Source organism: Nuphar pumila, chromosome 1 (genome assembly GCF_984573655.1).
Source record: "Nuphar pumila chromosome 1, dmNupPumi1.hap1.1, whole genome shotgun sequence".
In the NCBI taxonomy this organism is placed as follows: Eukaryota; Viridiplantae; Streptophyta; class Magnoliopsida; order Nymphaeales; family Nymphaeaceae; genus Nuphar; species Nuphar pumila.
The window spans coordinates 176,837,472-176,851,542 of NC_143249.1; the positions used below are offsets into that span (position 1 = coordinate 176,837,472).

Consider the following 14,071-nt stretch of genomic DNA (forward strand, 5'->3'; position numbering starts at 1 on the left):
TTGTATTGTGTACATGAAACAACAATACGCTTTATGACACGCAAGGCTAATGCAAAGTTTATGTCTCTTTCGAAAGTGATAGCTGGTATGAGACAACTATGCACTAAGCAACATAAACTACATGGAATGCGCATTTGGAAATACGCTTGATCAGCTTTAGCTAAGTAGTTGCGGTGTCTATTGGATCCTTCTACAGACCATTTTTGCATAAAACCCACCTCCAGTGTGTAAAATGACAAGCCCATCAAGGGGTTTCCACTGAAACGCAGGTTTCTATTGTTTGTGTTGTCACGGTGGGCCATACAAAAATGCATGCCCATTGATGCGCTCTTATGAAAAACAAACCAATTTTCATGACACAAACACTTTAAGGGCACGTTTAAAAGAGAGAAAAACTCTCATAGGAAAAGAAAGCTCTGCCTATGAGAGTTTTTGATATGATGCATTTTCAAAAAGAAAGTTTTTTGCTTGTTAGTGTACTGTGAGAAAAACCTAGTGAGAATGTGAAAAAATGAGAAGAGGATGGTGGTGAGATGGACGGTGGCAGTGATGGTGAGATGGTAGGTAGTGATGGTGGGGAATGTTTTCTATCAAAAAGTATACTTTTTAGAAAAGCTCTCTAAGCAAAAAAGCATCATTTGTAACAATCAGAAAATTCGTACAAATTTTTCCATTTTGCATTCCTCTTCCTACATCTTTCTCGCTTCCAAACTTGCTCTAACTAAAAAACATACTTTTTTTTAGATAGGCAAGATGGGTTTAAGCAGACCCCACCAGTTATATAAAGTACCATTGGGTTTTGAACTTCCAAAGTAGTGCACTCACAGCTCCTACCAAGCAAGTGGAGCCCCCCATTGGTAGAGAAAAAGCATACTTGCTATCTGCGTAACACACGAGGGGAGAGAGAGAGATATTCTTATTCATGAAATGATAAGACATGATGTTTGCCCCCTCCCTGTTTAAGATTCAACAGACTATATTGGCACAGTGCTAGCATGCAGTGCCAAGCTTGAAAATTTTGTCTCATTTCTTGTACTATTACTTTTTCTCTAAGGCTGAAAGGCTGTTCTGAAAAGAGCTCCCTGATCAAGTTGGCCTGGGACCCTCTTGCATCCCTTTTGTCCCTTTCATCTCTCACGTGATAGTGAATGAGACACGGAACTAGCAAAAAGCCCTTCACCACTTGGAGGGCAGACCTGTACTACCCAATAATCGGTTACCCTTGCACATCTGAGAACTCTGAACGGGGCTCACCACATGTTCATCAAGTGAGATGCGTGGTGGAGATTGAATATCACACACAAATTGATTATATACAAATATACAATATGACCTGATTTCCCCACCTTCACTTACAGATGGAGAGACCCCCAAAAGAACAAAAGGGTGTATAGCCAAGGTTTTCTGTGTTTAATGTAGAACAAGTGTCGGCGAGCACCGACACATCAATGCAGTGGTCCACATCAGCATTTTGAACATTTTTTTTTTCCGTTTATTACATGGAAAAACTGATGTTTGAGTCTGGAGACTTACTGCACTGGAAAGTCTTGCCGAGCTATCGCCACACCCACAACACCATAAACTTTGAGGCCACCAAGCCTGCGGCTCGGCCTTGTGGAAGGAATGCAATCCCAAGGGATCGAACTCTCAACATCCTTCAGTTTGAATGCCTTTAGCAGCTGACCCACCTAGCCAGGTTTGTGAAGCTCATGTGGGCTAACATCTCAATTGCAAGATAGTAGTAACAAAAGACAAATGTGGCTATATTAGCACAATTATGAAAATTTGATAAGTAGGAACCGGGGTTGGACGAATTCTAAACAGTAATCAATTGGGGGAAAGACAATGAGAAGGTAATTTCGGTGCTTACTCCTTTGTGTTTGCACTAAAAGCAGAGTTAGCAAATAGAAGTGAGATTTACCAATTATAAGAATTGAAGGCTTTCACATTTCCCTCCAACACCCAGCTCCCAAACACAAAGGAAATAAATGAATCATTGTATCTGATTTGGAGTCACTGTTGCGATTTTCACTTTGTTACTGCAGAAATTCAGTCAAATGCAACTCCTGAATATTGCAACAAGCCTACTATCTTAGATTACAATCTTGAAGGTATCAAGCCTAGGCCCATTACCTGAAATACAGCAGACTAATAAGACTCGTCCAAGAGTGCTTTCTTCCAATTCATGCTAATGACAATGTAATATATCAATATAAATAAAATCAGAACTGCAGACATTAAGTTTTGCATCTCCATTTTCTTAGTTGTGTATGTGCATGTGCATGCGCACACATCCATGCGTGCATGTGCCACTTGAGAGGCTGGAGGGGAAGTGGGTTGTGACACAGAGGTATGATAGTTAATCATGGCATACATGATTTTAATAGATCGAATGTCTAAAAGTAAACACTAAACTTTAGACATGCTTGGCATGTTCTATTTACTATTTTTCATTATTAAAGTTGACTCCCAAGCGCAGTTTGAGCACCTTTCAGTCATCATATCTTCAGGAATTGAAAGCAATTGATTTTTCACAATCTTGAAAATCCAATCTTGTCTTAATCTATATGCTTATATGTAACATTTGGTGTTTAGATCCAAGATAACAAGAGAATCGCCATGGTTCAGAACCATAACAAATTTTCTTATAAGATACATGAAACCTAAACCACACATGCAGGCTGAATTTCATTTTACATTAGAACGTCCATTGCTTTCCACACAGCACTACAAGATAAAAGCCCGCCCATGAGGTACAAGAAATGTAACATCACCACTCGTAGGTGTGCACATGTATGCACCCCTATGTCACAGGGATTCGGCTAGCAGGGTGCCACACCCGCATCGATGCGACGCGGGTGCGGTCAACCCGACCCTGGGTGCGGTCAACACACCTAGGGTCATTTTGGTCCAATTTTTTGGACTTAAAAAAAAATTGCCAAGAAATTTTTTTTTAATATATGTCACAGGGATTCTCCAACTAGGTGCCGCACCCGCACTCGATGCGGTCAACCTGACCCTGGGTGCAGTCAACACACCCAGGGTCATTTATGTCCAACCTTTGGAATATATATATATATATATATATATATATATATATATTGCTGCACCCCCATGCCCGGGTTTTTTGGAAGTGCCGCATCCCCGCACCCGCACCCATGTGACATAGATGCATCCCTATATACATGAGAGAGAGAACAGCAGATTTGTGAATGCCGATAAAAATTTACCATATAATTCTGTAGTATCTGATAAACCAACAAGCAGGCCATCTTTATGTCAGGGAGATGGGATATTAACTGCTGGCAACTTTAATGATTCATTATGGTTTAACAGGCAGAAGACAGAGAAGGCTAACCCCTGAAACTGATTTTTTTTTGGCCCTGGAACGCTAGAAAATTAGATATGTGATTGTGAAGAATTGTATTGTAGAATTGTTAACTTATGCTTTATGAGTGTTTCTGCCAATGAGAAAATGGAGCAACATACAAAGAGTATCTTATCAGTGTTATTAAAAACGCACCTCAAGGCGCAAAAAGCGTGCCTCGCCTCAAGGCAAGGGGCTTTATGCCTTGAGGCACGTATATAAAGCGCAAAACCCTCAAGGCGTGCGCCTCATACGCCTTGAGGCGCACGCCTCGAGGCAAGGCTACGCCTGGGGCTTTTGGTCAAATGAGGGTCAAATCCCTCATTTGACCAAAAACTAGGGTTTAAAGTTTAAACAAACCCTAATCTTTTATGTTTTCACGCCAAAAAATTATTGTACTAGATACAGCTGAAGCCAGACTGGATGCAGAAGAAAAGGAGGAAGTCTTTGCCTCTTTCACAATTTCTTTTTGGGCTTATTTGTATTTCACCTGGAGCCACAATCCACATATCTAAAATCTCTGGCTTTGTAACTTTGTACTGATTGTCATTCTTCAACAAAGATGATCTCGAGCATCTTTGACCAGGAAATTGTTCTTTGGGACTGCAGCTGCTACACCATTTCAGAAATTGATCTTGTAATGACTGCTGGTAAAGCAAGATCTTTGTTAGTGACATGAATCCTGTCCCACAAAAGTACTGGTTATTTATCAGGCATTATAAGAATGCTAACCCAATGAGGCATTTATGGTTTATTACTGAAGATATTGTTACTTTTTATCTTCGAAATTTGTGTTTGATATGTGAAGGTATTTATTTCAGTCTGATCCAGATCTGCTTCCACTTGATTGTTTTTAAATTTCAACTGCTGTTTTGTCAAAATTTAACTTTAAGTAGTTATATGATACATGCAGTTGTTTTAGTATGTATTATATGCTTAGTATGCTTGAATGGCAATCCATTTTGCTATCAGCACTTTTCACTTATTAGTTTTTGACTGCTTGATTCGATGATACTCCAACTTGTTATGTCCATTTTGTCCATAGCTAAATCCTTTTCAATCATGTCTTCTTGAAATAGCTATACCGAATTCTAATTTTGAATAAACTTGCTTGGGTAATTAAATTAGTCAACTTTGTAAGAGAAATAACTGGAATGGGAAAGGATCAACAAACCGAAAAATATTGGATGCAAATAAAATTCAAACTGTAAATTATGACTGCAAGCCAAGATCATTAGGTGCTGTTTGACTGCCATGACAATTTCATACTAGAAGAAACAAATCCTAGTGAAAAATTTATGTAGTAGAAGTTTGTCCAAGAAAAAATTTACCGTAATTGATTTAGATTCAAAATATCACACTTTCTGCAGAAAGAAGTCTGATGTCCTGAGCTCAGAGTCTTGTCTCTGACAGAGAAATTTTCTCCATGTTGGGGATTGGAGAAGCTAGTGTGTCACACCTTTCTTGGACAAACTTCTGTAGGGTTATATGGCCATAAGACAACTGTTGATGCCTTCTCCAAGTATGTTTGGATTTATTGAATGAATGCTCATATTTTATTTCTTAGATACTTACATAGATCAAGTTGTTGCATTAATGTTATTTTTACATGTTAATCTCATATTTTTCAGTATTTATTTGAGGTTTTTTATTTCTTGTTGGTTGTTGCTTCATCAATAAAGCATTTTTTATTTATTTATAATTTTAGATATTTTTTTTATAGTTTTTTTAAGTTAAATTTTTTTTTGAGACTTACGCCTCGCCTCAGATTTTGGTGGAGCGCCTCGCTACGCCTCAATGCTTTTCACAACACTGCATCTTATTGTATGAGTACCTACACAGATATCCTGAATGTTGGTATGAGTGCAAATTTTTTTTTTTTTGCACACGCATGCCTGCATATAGATGCATGACATCGATGAGGAGATTGTTTGGACAACAAGAGAGACATTTTTATTTATTAGAGGGAAAAAGTTCAAACACGGAACAAGGTAAGATTAGCATGGAAATGCCAGCAAGTAGAGTATAGATCCATTTGTAACTAAATAACATTACTTCCTATGTTGTTGCAATTCCAAAAACTTCCCAATTACAGCACTCTGCAGAACGTCCCCCCTTGCCCATCCACCTGATTTCCTGTGTTACTCGATGTAGACTCTAACCATCCTATGCAAGCACTTCATAAATAGCCTAAATGTTCCACAAAGGATCATATAGATGTCCTACATGTTCCACAAAGACAATATAGATGGGCTACATGTTTCTCAAAAGTGGCTATGCAGATCTTGAATAGAAAGCATACAATGATAATTTGAGAAGGCTCCTATTGGGAGACAGAATCTTTCAGTACGGCTCTTTGGAAAGGGATCTTCAAGAAAAAAAAAGTGAAAAAATAACAACTTTGGCAGAGGTAGATGGCAATAATGTTGGTGGCACTGGCACACAATGATGGTGTTCTTGGTGAGGTCGTGACAATGTTACAGTGCATGATGATGCTGGTCATGAAACAGGAGGATGCTGTGTTGATGTTATAGATAATGATGATCATGGATCCCCTATTCACGAACTTCAAAAAAGAATGCAATATTTCCATAAATCAATTACTATCAAATACCCAAAAAACGATGTTCAATTTCAAGTAAAAGCTATTTGTCAATATCATTTACAACCAACTGCTGTATTTAAGAATGCATTCAAGTGGTACGTTAGCTATTCAATTAATGTATTACAGACACTGCACGATTAAGGCAACAGATGGAACACATAAGTGAAGAAACACAAAGAAATCTGTTCTGGCACAAACATCATAGTAGCAACCCATGGCAATATTTAGTTGATATCAAATAATCCTAATTCTTTACTGTGACAAGGAATAGTGAGAATAATGGGCAGCTCAGTGTCCTGGCTATTGCTTGGCTTCACGACGGAGATCAAATGTTTATTTTTCACATTTAAAAGAAAAAAGTAGTTGCCAAAATTTTATCAAGAAAAAACTAGTTACCAACCAGAATTTGATGTCCATGGCAATGCAACCCAACCCAGTGTTCCCTCCTTCCCTTTCCCTCCCATTCCAGATAATGGAGAATATGGGCCAAAGCATGCGATGTTGCAACAATCTTGAGTTGCCAACCTCCAGGCAGTGGGTGACTCCACCCCTACCCATTGACCAAGCTCTTATAAGTAGATGCTCATAACAATACAACCCAACCATCTGCTTTAAGAGAAACTTGTCAAAGTCTTTCCAAAACCTTATGAACCAGTTTGTCCATGTGACATGGGCCCTCCAATGAGTTGACTGGACTGACGAGTTACATTACACTCTAAGCAATAACAAGTTATAAAACTACCTCTTTCGTTCATAATGCTCCAGTTGGACTGACATGGCATCAGAGAGTTGGTTTTCACATACTGCAGATTTTAGAACTTCCGGATTATATATGCCATCAGCATATAGCTATTAATTGGATCCTTTTCTTTGTCTGGTCATCCATTCAGTTTCCAATAACAGTTTAAACTTTAAACCTTTCCAGAAAGACATACCTCCCACATATGTTGGAAATGCAAGACTCTAATACTATCTTTTATCTTTTCTTGATTACAAAGATGAAAATAGTACATCCCTCTCCTTGTTTATCTTTCTGCAAAGCAGTTTTAAATTTTTCTTTCCTTAGAAGTAAACAGTGGAAGTTGATGATGCCAATCTGCAGCATCAATCTGATGCCTTCTGACAAAAACAATGTGGTAAATGTTTACTTATGGTTTTTCTTTTCCCATTTCATTTTTTTCCAAAATGTGACATTGGCAGGCACATACAAGAGACCTTCGAGCTTTGATCCATCACACCAAGAAATATTATATCAAGTTACTTCCATCAACGTGGTTCTACAAAAATCCAGGGCCCAAGACCCAAAAGGTGTTGAAAAATGCAGACTGTGACAGATGTAAAAAGAAACAAGAAAAGATGTTGTATAGTGATCACAAAGGAGGGTTTTGATACAAAAAGATTATAGGGCTGACATGCAAGAAGTTTATACAGAAAATAACTAAGATGACACTTACAGAATAGAGAAGCTCTAATACTGTATTAGAAGCAGAGGAAGAAGCCATGCACGTGAATGCACAGTACACAGTCACACACTACAGAACTCCAAGCCATTCTTGACCTTACTTGATAATCCACTATATGAAAGAAACAAACAGGGGTATCCCGTGAGAGTACCTACTACCTACAGCAGTAGATTTAGGACTTTTGATCTTATACAATTTCCGGCTATATATGTCACAGATTTTATGCAGCATTCTTTTCAAACTAACCCCATTGCAAGCTTCATTGCCCATGATGTCTTACAACTTATTTGATTATTCTTATGTTGGAATTTATTAGAATACATACACAGAGATTCTAAGCTTTACCCCATTTAAGAATGCCATTTAACTGGTAATAATGAAAAAAAAAGAGAGACGATGATGATATTATTGAAACTGTCCCTGAAGTAGAATTAAGAAATAATGTAATAAAGTAGAGACTAAAATTGTAACTTAACCATGATCCCATGAAAATTCATGCAATATTAGCCTCCAATTGTGGATCTGTTACCTGCATAAATAAAAAGCTCGGTTGCCTCTTCATAAAAAAGAACAGCACGAATAACACCAACCAAATGAATAACCCAACTAATTGTCCGTGTCTAGGAGCAGTACAGAAACAAACAAGGAGCTTATCAGGGATCCATGTACCTTACACTGGAAATTTTGAGACATATATATCATATAATCAAGTATTCGTAACAAGAACAAAAATGGGTTATCACGCTCATATCCGGCTTCACGTGAAAGCACAAGATCATTGAACCCAAAAAAAAACAACATACATACACAGTCGAGGGAATCATGAACATATGTACACTCCTAAGACGGTACAGCAACGAGCACCGAGAAAGCATGAGACTACAACCACATATGGGCTTTAAAAAAGAAACTGATAAGAGTTACAACGTTGGGTGTGCATCATATGAACATAAAATAGAGAACCTTGAGCAGATTCAATGAGCAAACATCTCTTAACTGAACAGGGAGGCTCAAAGAACAAGAGTTACCAGTTAAATCACACAACTGGCTTCTCATTCATCACGAACTCTTCCGCCGTGGGTGACTCAGCGTTGCAGGCACTCCTTCAAACAAATCCAACAGATAGTTTTCCAAATCCTCCGGTGTATACTTTATATATTTATCCGCATGCCTAGAGCTCTCCAAATGACTCCTGAACCTCCCCATGAATGACCGGTACGCCGGAATAACCTTCTCCGAAATCGAAATCCGGAGCTCCTCTCTCAGCTGTGGGTCAGGCACGTTCCAAGCTGTCTGATTCCTGTAAATATCTTCAAACCCCATATTGAAATTCTTGAACCGCTCCTTCAAAGCGACCTTAGAGACTGAACCGCCAGAAAACGAACCTCCAGAACCACTCCCAATCCCTTCATCCTTCAAACATGACAGCACCTTATTCCAGGCTGCCCGCAGGTAGCCGGTTGCGTACTGCCGGACCTGCCCCCTCCGTTTCTTCACCCAGTGGTCACCCAGGAGCACACTGAGCTCCGAATCCTTCACCCTCTGAACAATGTAGAGTATGTTGTTCATCAAGAAGATGTACTGCATCGCCTTGTCCTTGTAAAGTATCGATTTTTCGGCAATGTTGGCCTCGAGCAAAGATGTCAACGAGAACAGCCTCCTCGCCATCGGTGAATTGCTCCCCGAATACTTGATCTCCTCGTCCTCCTCTGAGACATCGATGCTCTCGTCCTCCATCAACACGTTCAGAGTATCACTGTAATCGACCAGCAACTTCAGATAATTCATCACGTATCGGACCAGCGGGTGAATCGCGCCTCCCTGGATCGGCGTCCTCGACGTCTCCCTCTGGATCGCGTTCTCGAACTCTGCAAACGTCCCTTTAGCCGCTTCCCCTAGGCTCACCAGCAAGCTCCTCGCCTCCTCGACCAAGGGCTCCCCAGCATCGCCAGAAAATAGAGCCCCTAGTTCCGGCAAGGCCTCTGAGAGGGCATCGTACATGTCCAGGATCCGCGACAGCTTCTCCGGCGACCTGCGCCCGATCGCGACGGCCTCGCCGAAGTTGAGGAGCTGCAGCACTGCACCCTTCGCCGTTTCCACGAAGCAGACATCCCGGACGTCCCCGCCGAGCTCTCCGAAGATCTGGTCACAGAGGCGGTGCTCGCCGGAGCTGATGCTACCGATGGTGGCCTTCACGGCCTGGATCCACTGTCGAATATTCCCGTCGAGGGTCTTCCACTCCATCCTCTGCACGTCGTCGATGCTGAGCTTGTCGACGCCGAGGATCGAGAGGCACTCCACGAGAACGTCCCGCCGGACGCTGCTGTAGATCTGGCAGCATTCCCCCGCATAGCCCGATCTGACCATCCGGTGAGCGATATCCCGGAGATCGGGGACTGCCTCCGGCCTGATCAAGTCCAGGGAGACCGCGCCGCCCTCGTCGCCCCGATCGGCCGCGGCATCTCCCTCCTCGCTCCCAAACTCGTGCTCGCCGGCGCCTCCGGAGCACTCCGACCCGCCGCCGTCGTCGTCCCGACGGATCGAGACGCTACCGTTGAGCCGATCGGCGTCGAGCGGCACCGTGTTTCGGATCAGGACGTGCCGGAACTCGTCCTCCAGGCGGTCCATGGCGACCTGGAGCACGGACTGCGCCCGCTCGAGGAGCTCTCGCTCGTCGTCGCTCGCGAGCGAGAGCTTCCCCAGGCTCTCCGTCAGCGCGGAGACCTCGTCGACGGCGCCAAGGAAGCCCTGAGCCTCATCGGGGAGGTCGCCCCAGAGGAAGCAGTGGTGCCGGGCCTCCGAGTTCAGGTCCCACTGCAGAATTCTCGCCTCGGCGGCGTCGAGGCGCTCCTCCATCTCGCCGGCGCCGGTTCCAGAGAGGAGCTCCGTCATGGTGGAGAGCCGGTTGTCGAAGCTCGAGAGGATCATGATCATGTCCTTGGTCGCGTTCTTCGTCGTCCCAAGGCTCTTCACAATCTGCTGCGCCGTGGCTATCACCCGCTCGTCGCCTTCCACGGCCGCCATCGATCCTCCTCCTCAGCCCGATCGGCGAACAAAGGAGAAACCCCAATCCTCAATCGACCAACTGAACCCTGAACCTGACCCCAATTCCCCTTATCGAGGGAAGCGCAGCAAGCGAGTCGTCTCCCTCCTTTCCTCCTTCCTTGCTCTTATTCTTCGCCTTGGCTGGATTTGCTGCGGAACAATTGAAGAAGTCTCTCCCTCTCTCTCTCTCTGAACAGCTTCGCCCCATCGTCTGCGTCGGCCGGCAAGTTTTCCTATCAGCTTTTCTCGCGTGGGCCCCACACACAAATTCTATCCCTCTTTTTCTTAATTAATTAAACGTTTTAAAGAAAAGAAAATAGGAAATTTTTAGGGGACACTCTTTTATCCTTAATCGCAAAAAAGAGCCTCACGTTTCTGAATTTCTTGGTATAAGCTTATGATTTCTTGAAATTGCCAAAAAACAAAAACTTTTTTTTTTTTTTAACTAATGGCAAGGAAAAACCCTTCTATCACTGACTGCACATCGGCATGCCTCTAATTAGTAAAATCCTTTATGGTCTTTTCTTCCTACCAAGTGTACCTTGTGGCAAAGAGTGCCACTTGTGGATTTCGAACTCGTCACCGCCACCAAACACCCAACAACCAAAACCGTTAATCCCGCCTAGTGTGACAAATATCGCGAGATTTACGAAAATCTCGCGATAATATCGTGGGAAATTGCCCGAAAGTTTAAAACGGCAATTTCTCGTGAGATTTTCAAAATATCACAAAATTTATGAAAAAACATAAATACCGTGTTTTAAACGCGATATTTACGTTTTAAACTGCTATTTATCGCGAAAAAATCATGTATTTTTATTTTTTTAATATTTTTTATTAATATTTTCTTATAAAAAATGATTTTTATATATTTTTTATTTGTTTTTTATTGCCAAAAAAATGCAAGATTTATGGATTTTTTTCAATTTCTCGTGAGTTTTTGAAAAACAAAAAATTGCCGATAAAAACATTTGTCACTATGATCCCGCCCCTCATAGCTCGGTTGGTGACATTGCTAATACCATCCATCGTTTTATACAATCAACTTCTTATACCAAATGAGTGGAACCTTGTGAGCAAACTGAAACTTATAATTGAGCATTAACTCGGCTTAAATCTCAATTAATTTGAGTCAATTAACAAAAATACTTTCAAATGAATAAAACAAAGTAAATAAATATCTTTTAACTTCAGTCAATTGGTTATCCATGTGGGCTCAGGATCGAATCCCGCTGGCATACAGGGGCTGTCATTGCTTCATCACAATTATGGCATGTAAGGTTAGGTGGTCGTGACCTCGAAACCAAAGATTTACCTCTCAAGAAGGTGAGCTTATTATGTGAAAAAAAAACTTTAAAAAAAATTTAAAAATTAAAAGGAATTATGTTTTCCAAGATGAGATATAGGTTAACCAAATGTTGCTGTTTGGGGCCATTTGGCAGTTTTATAGGGTCATACGAAGAAATTCAATCTGAAGAATTAAGAGCAAAAGGTTGGACTAAAATAGAAATTTCTTAAGAAAAATATTATTAAATCGGGGTTAAAACGAGGGATAGGAAAAAGGAAAAACACAGAGCTTTTGTGCCACTCGCAAGCGTGACTAGCTCAAGTGATCTGCCATATCACTTTAAGAAAGTGATTTGACATCTTCATCGTCCATTGCACAAGGACTTCATGATCTTCATCTTGTGTACATTGTGGACGGTGAGGATGCCAAATTACTTTTAGACTGATGACTCTCCTCGCAAGTAACAAAATGAGGACTGTCCCTATCGAGTTGGACTTTGGATATGAGAAAAGGGCTGGTCCACGTCTATGTTGACGGGTCAGGAGCCCGACCCATCAGGGTGTACCCGAACTCATACGAAAATAATGATCAGATTCGGGTTTACATTTGACAAAATACATATAAGACACTCGGATCGGGTCAGGTATCCAGCAAAAAAGTCAGGTTGGGTGGAAAAATTATAACCCAAACTTGACCCGCATATTGCTCAGATTGAGTTGAACATGGATGCTATTTGGGTTGGCACTTTTTATGCTTGTACTGAAAAAATTCAGGTTCAGATCAGTTCGGGCACTCGATACAAACCCAACCCATTGATAGACCTAATATTTTAAGCTAAGATAGGGTGGGTGGTGATGTTTATGGGTCAGATAAAACCCATATCTAAATATGTAAATCACCGGATCCATCCATATCCAACCCGCGCACGATTCTCATTCTTTCCTTTAATTTTTCTTTTTCTAAAGGCCCGTTTGTTTCAAGGCTCTTTCAGACAGCACCACCCCCTGGGAAACGCCTTCTCCAATGGGGGTATTAAGTCATTTTTGTAGGAAACAAATTGTTTTCTATGAAAACTTGAGACCCGTGTCGTGTTTCATGTGGGCTTACGCTTTCCCCCCATCCCAAATCTCCATTGATAAAATAATTAAAATATTTTTAATAATGTAATAAAATTTCTTCTCTCCCTTTTATATATATATATATATATATATATATATATATATATATTCTTAATTTCTAACCTTAAAGATGAAAAGACCTCTTTCTTTGGATCGTCGTTTTTCCAGTAAGCTCTCCTTGGTTGGTGTGGTCGACCCTTCTGGTTGGTGTGGTCGACCCTTAGACTTCCTTATTTATGGATGGCAGTGGAGCAGGGAGAATTCTACCATCGATAGCATCAACTTTGACGAGCACTGTCTTTGTGACCAGATCTTCGAAGAGCTCGGCGGGGGCGTTCGAGATCTCTGCTTCATGAAAATGACGAAGGGTGCGATGCTGCAACTCCTCAACTTTGGTGAGGCCGGCGCGATCGAGTGCAAGTTGCTAGAGAAGCTATCACAGATCCTGAACATGTATGATGCCCTCTCAGAGGCTATGTCGGAGCTAGGGCCTCTATTTTCTAACGATGTTGGGGCGCCCTTGGTCAAGGAGGCGAGGAGCTTGTTGGTGAGCCTAAGGGAAACGACAAAAGAGACGTTTGCCGAGTTTGAGAACGCGATCTAGAGGAAGACGTCAAGGATGCCGATCTAGGGAGGTATGATCCACCCACTGGTCCGATACGTTATGAATTATCTGAAGTTGTTGGTTGATTACAGTAATACTTTGAACGTGTTGACGGAGGATGAGAGCATCAATGTCTCAGAGGAGGATGAGGAGATCAAGTATTTGGGGAGGAATTCACCGATGGCGAGGAGGCAAGGATAAAGGGTTTGATTTTGAGAAGGGGCGGGGGTGGAGATCTTGTCCCCAACCCCCGCCCCGATCCATTGTCATCCCTAACCAAACTATTAATCATGGTTACCCGAAATGACAATTGTCTAAAATCATCTAATTTTATCTAGGAAAGCAAGAGAAAATTAAAAATAGCAAGAAATTCTCTCATTTCAATTTGAACTACCAAAATCCAAGATTTGTCAAATAAGTATAGATGAAAAATTTATAATTATGAAAACTTTAAATAAGATAAGTTTTCAGTTTATAATTCCAAGTAACTACTTTATTTTGATAATTTTTTTTATAGGCAAGCTAGGGCTAAGCATACCCCTATCTTTTATAGTAGGATACCATTGGGATTTGAACTTGCA

At 41.3% G+C, this 14,071-nt stretch overlaps 1 protein-coding gene across 3 annotated transcripts; it reads right to left on the reverse strand.

Moving 5' to 3' along the window:
* Positions 1-3,717: 3,717 nt before the first annotated feature.
* LOC149851385 (exocyst complex component EXO70A1-like) lies at positions 3,718-10,686 on the reverse strand. 3 transcript variants are annotated; one of them, XM_090000534.1, is made up of 2 exons: positions 8,464-10,686; positions 3,718-4,014 (listed from the first exon to the last, which is right to left on the reverse strand). In XM_090000534.1, exon 1 carries the CDS (start codon positions 10,457-10,459, stop codon positions 8,495-8,497), a length of 1,965 nt encoding a protein of 654 aa, XP_089856660.1. In that variant the 5' UTR covers positions 10,460-10,686; the 3' UTR covers positions 3,718-4,014; positions 8,464-8,494. The 3 variants fall into 3 exon arrangements, with proteins under 3 accessions (XP_089856660.1, XP_089856663.1, XP_089856667.1); XM_090000537.1 differs by having other exon boundaries at positions 3,718-4,011; positions 8,464-10,680; XM_090000541.1 differs by lacking the exon at positions 3,718-4,014 and adding an exon at positions 7,868-7,964 and having other exon boundaries at positions 8,464-10,680.
* Between the last annotated feature and the right edge of the window lie 3,385 nt (positions 10,687-14,071).

Bases quoted from the DNA above. Each gene is read 5' to 3' on its own strand.
- LOC149851385 (XM_090000534.1), bottom strand. From the start codon at position 10,459: ATGGCGGCCGTGGAAGGCGACGAGCGGGTGATAGCCACGGCGCAGCAG.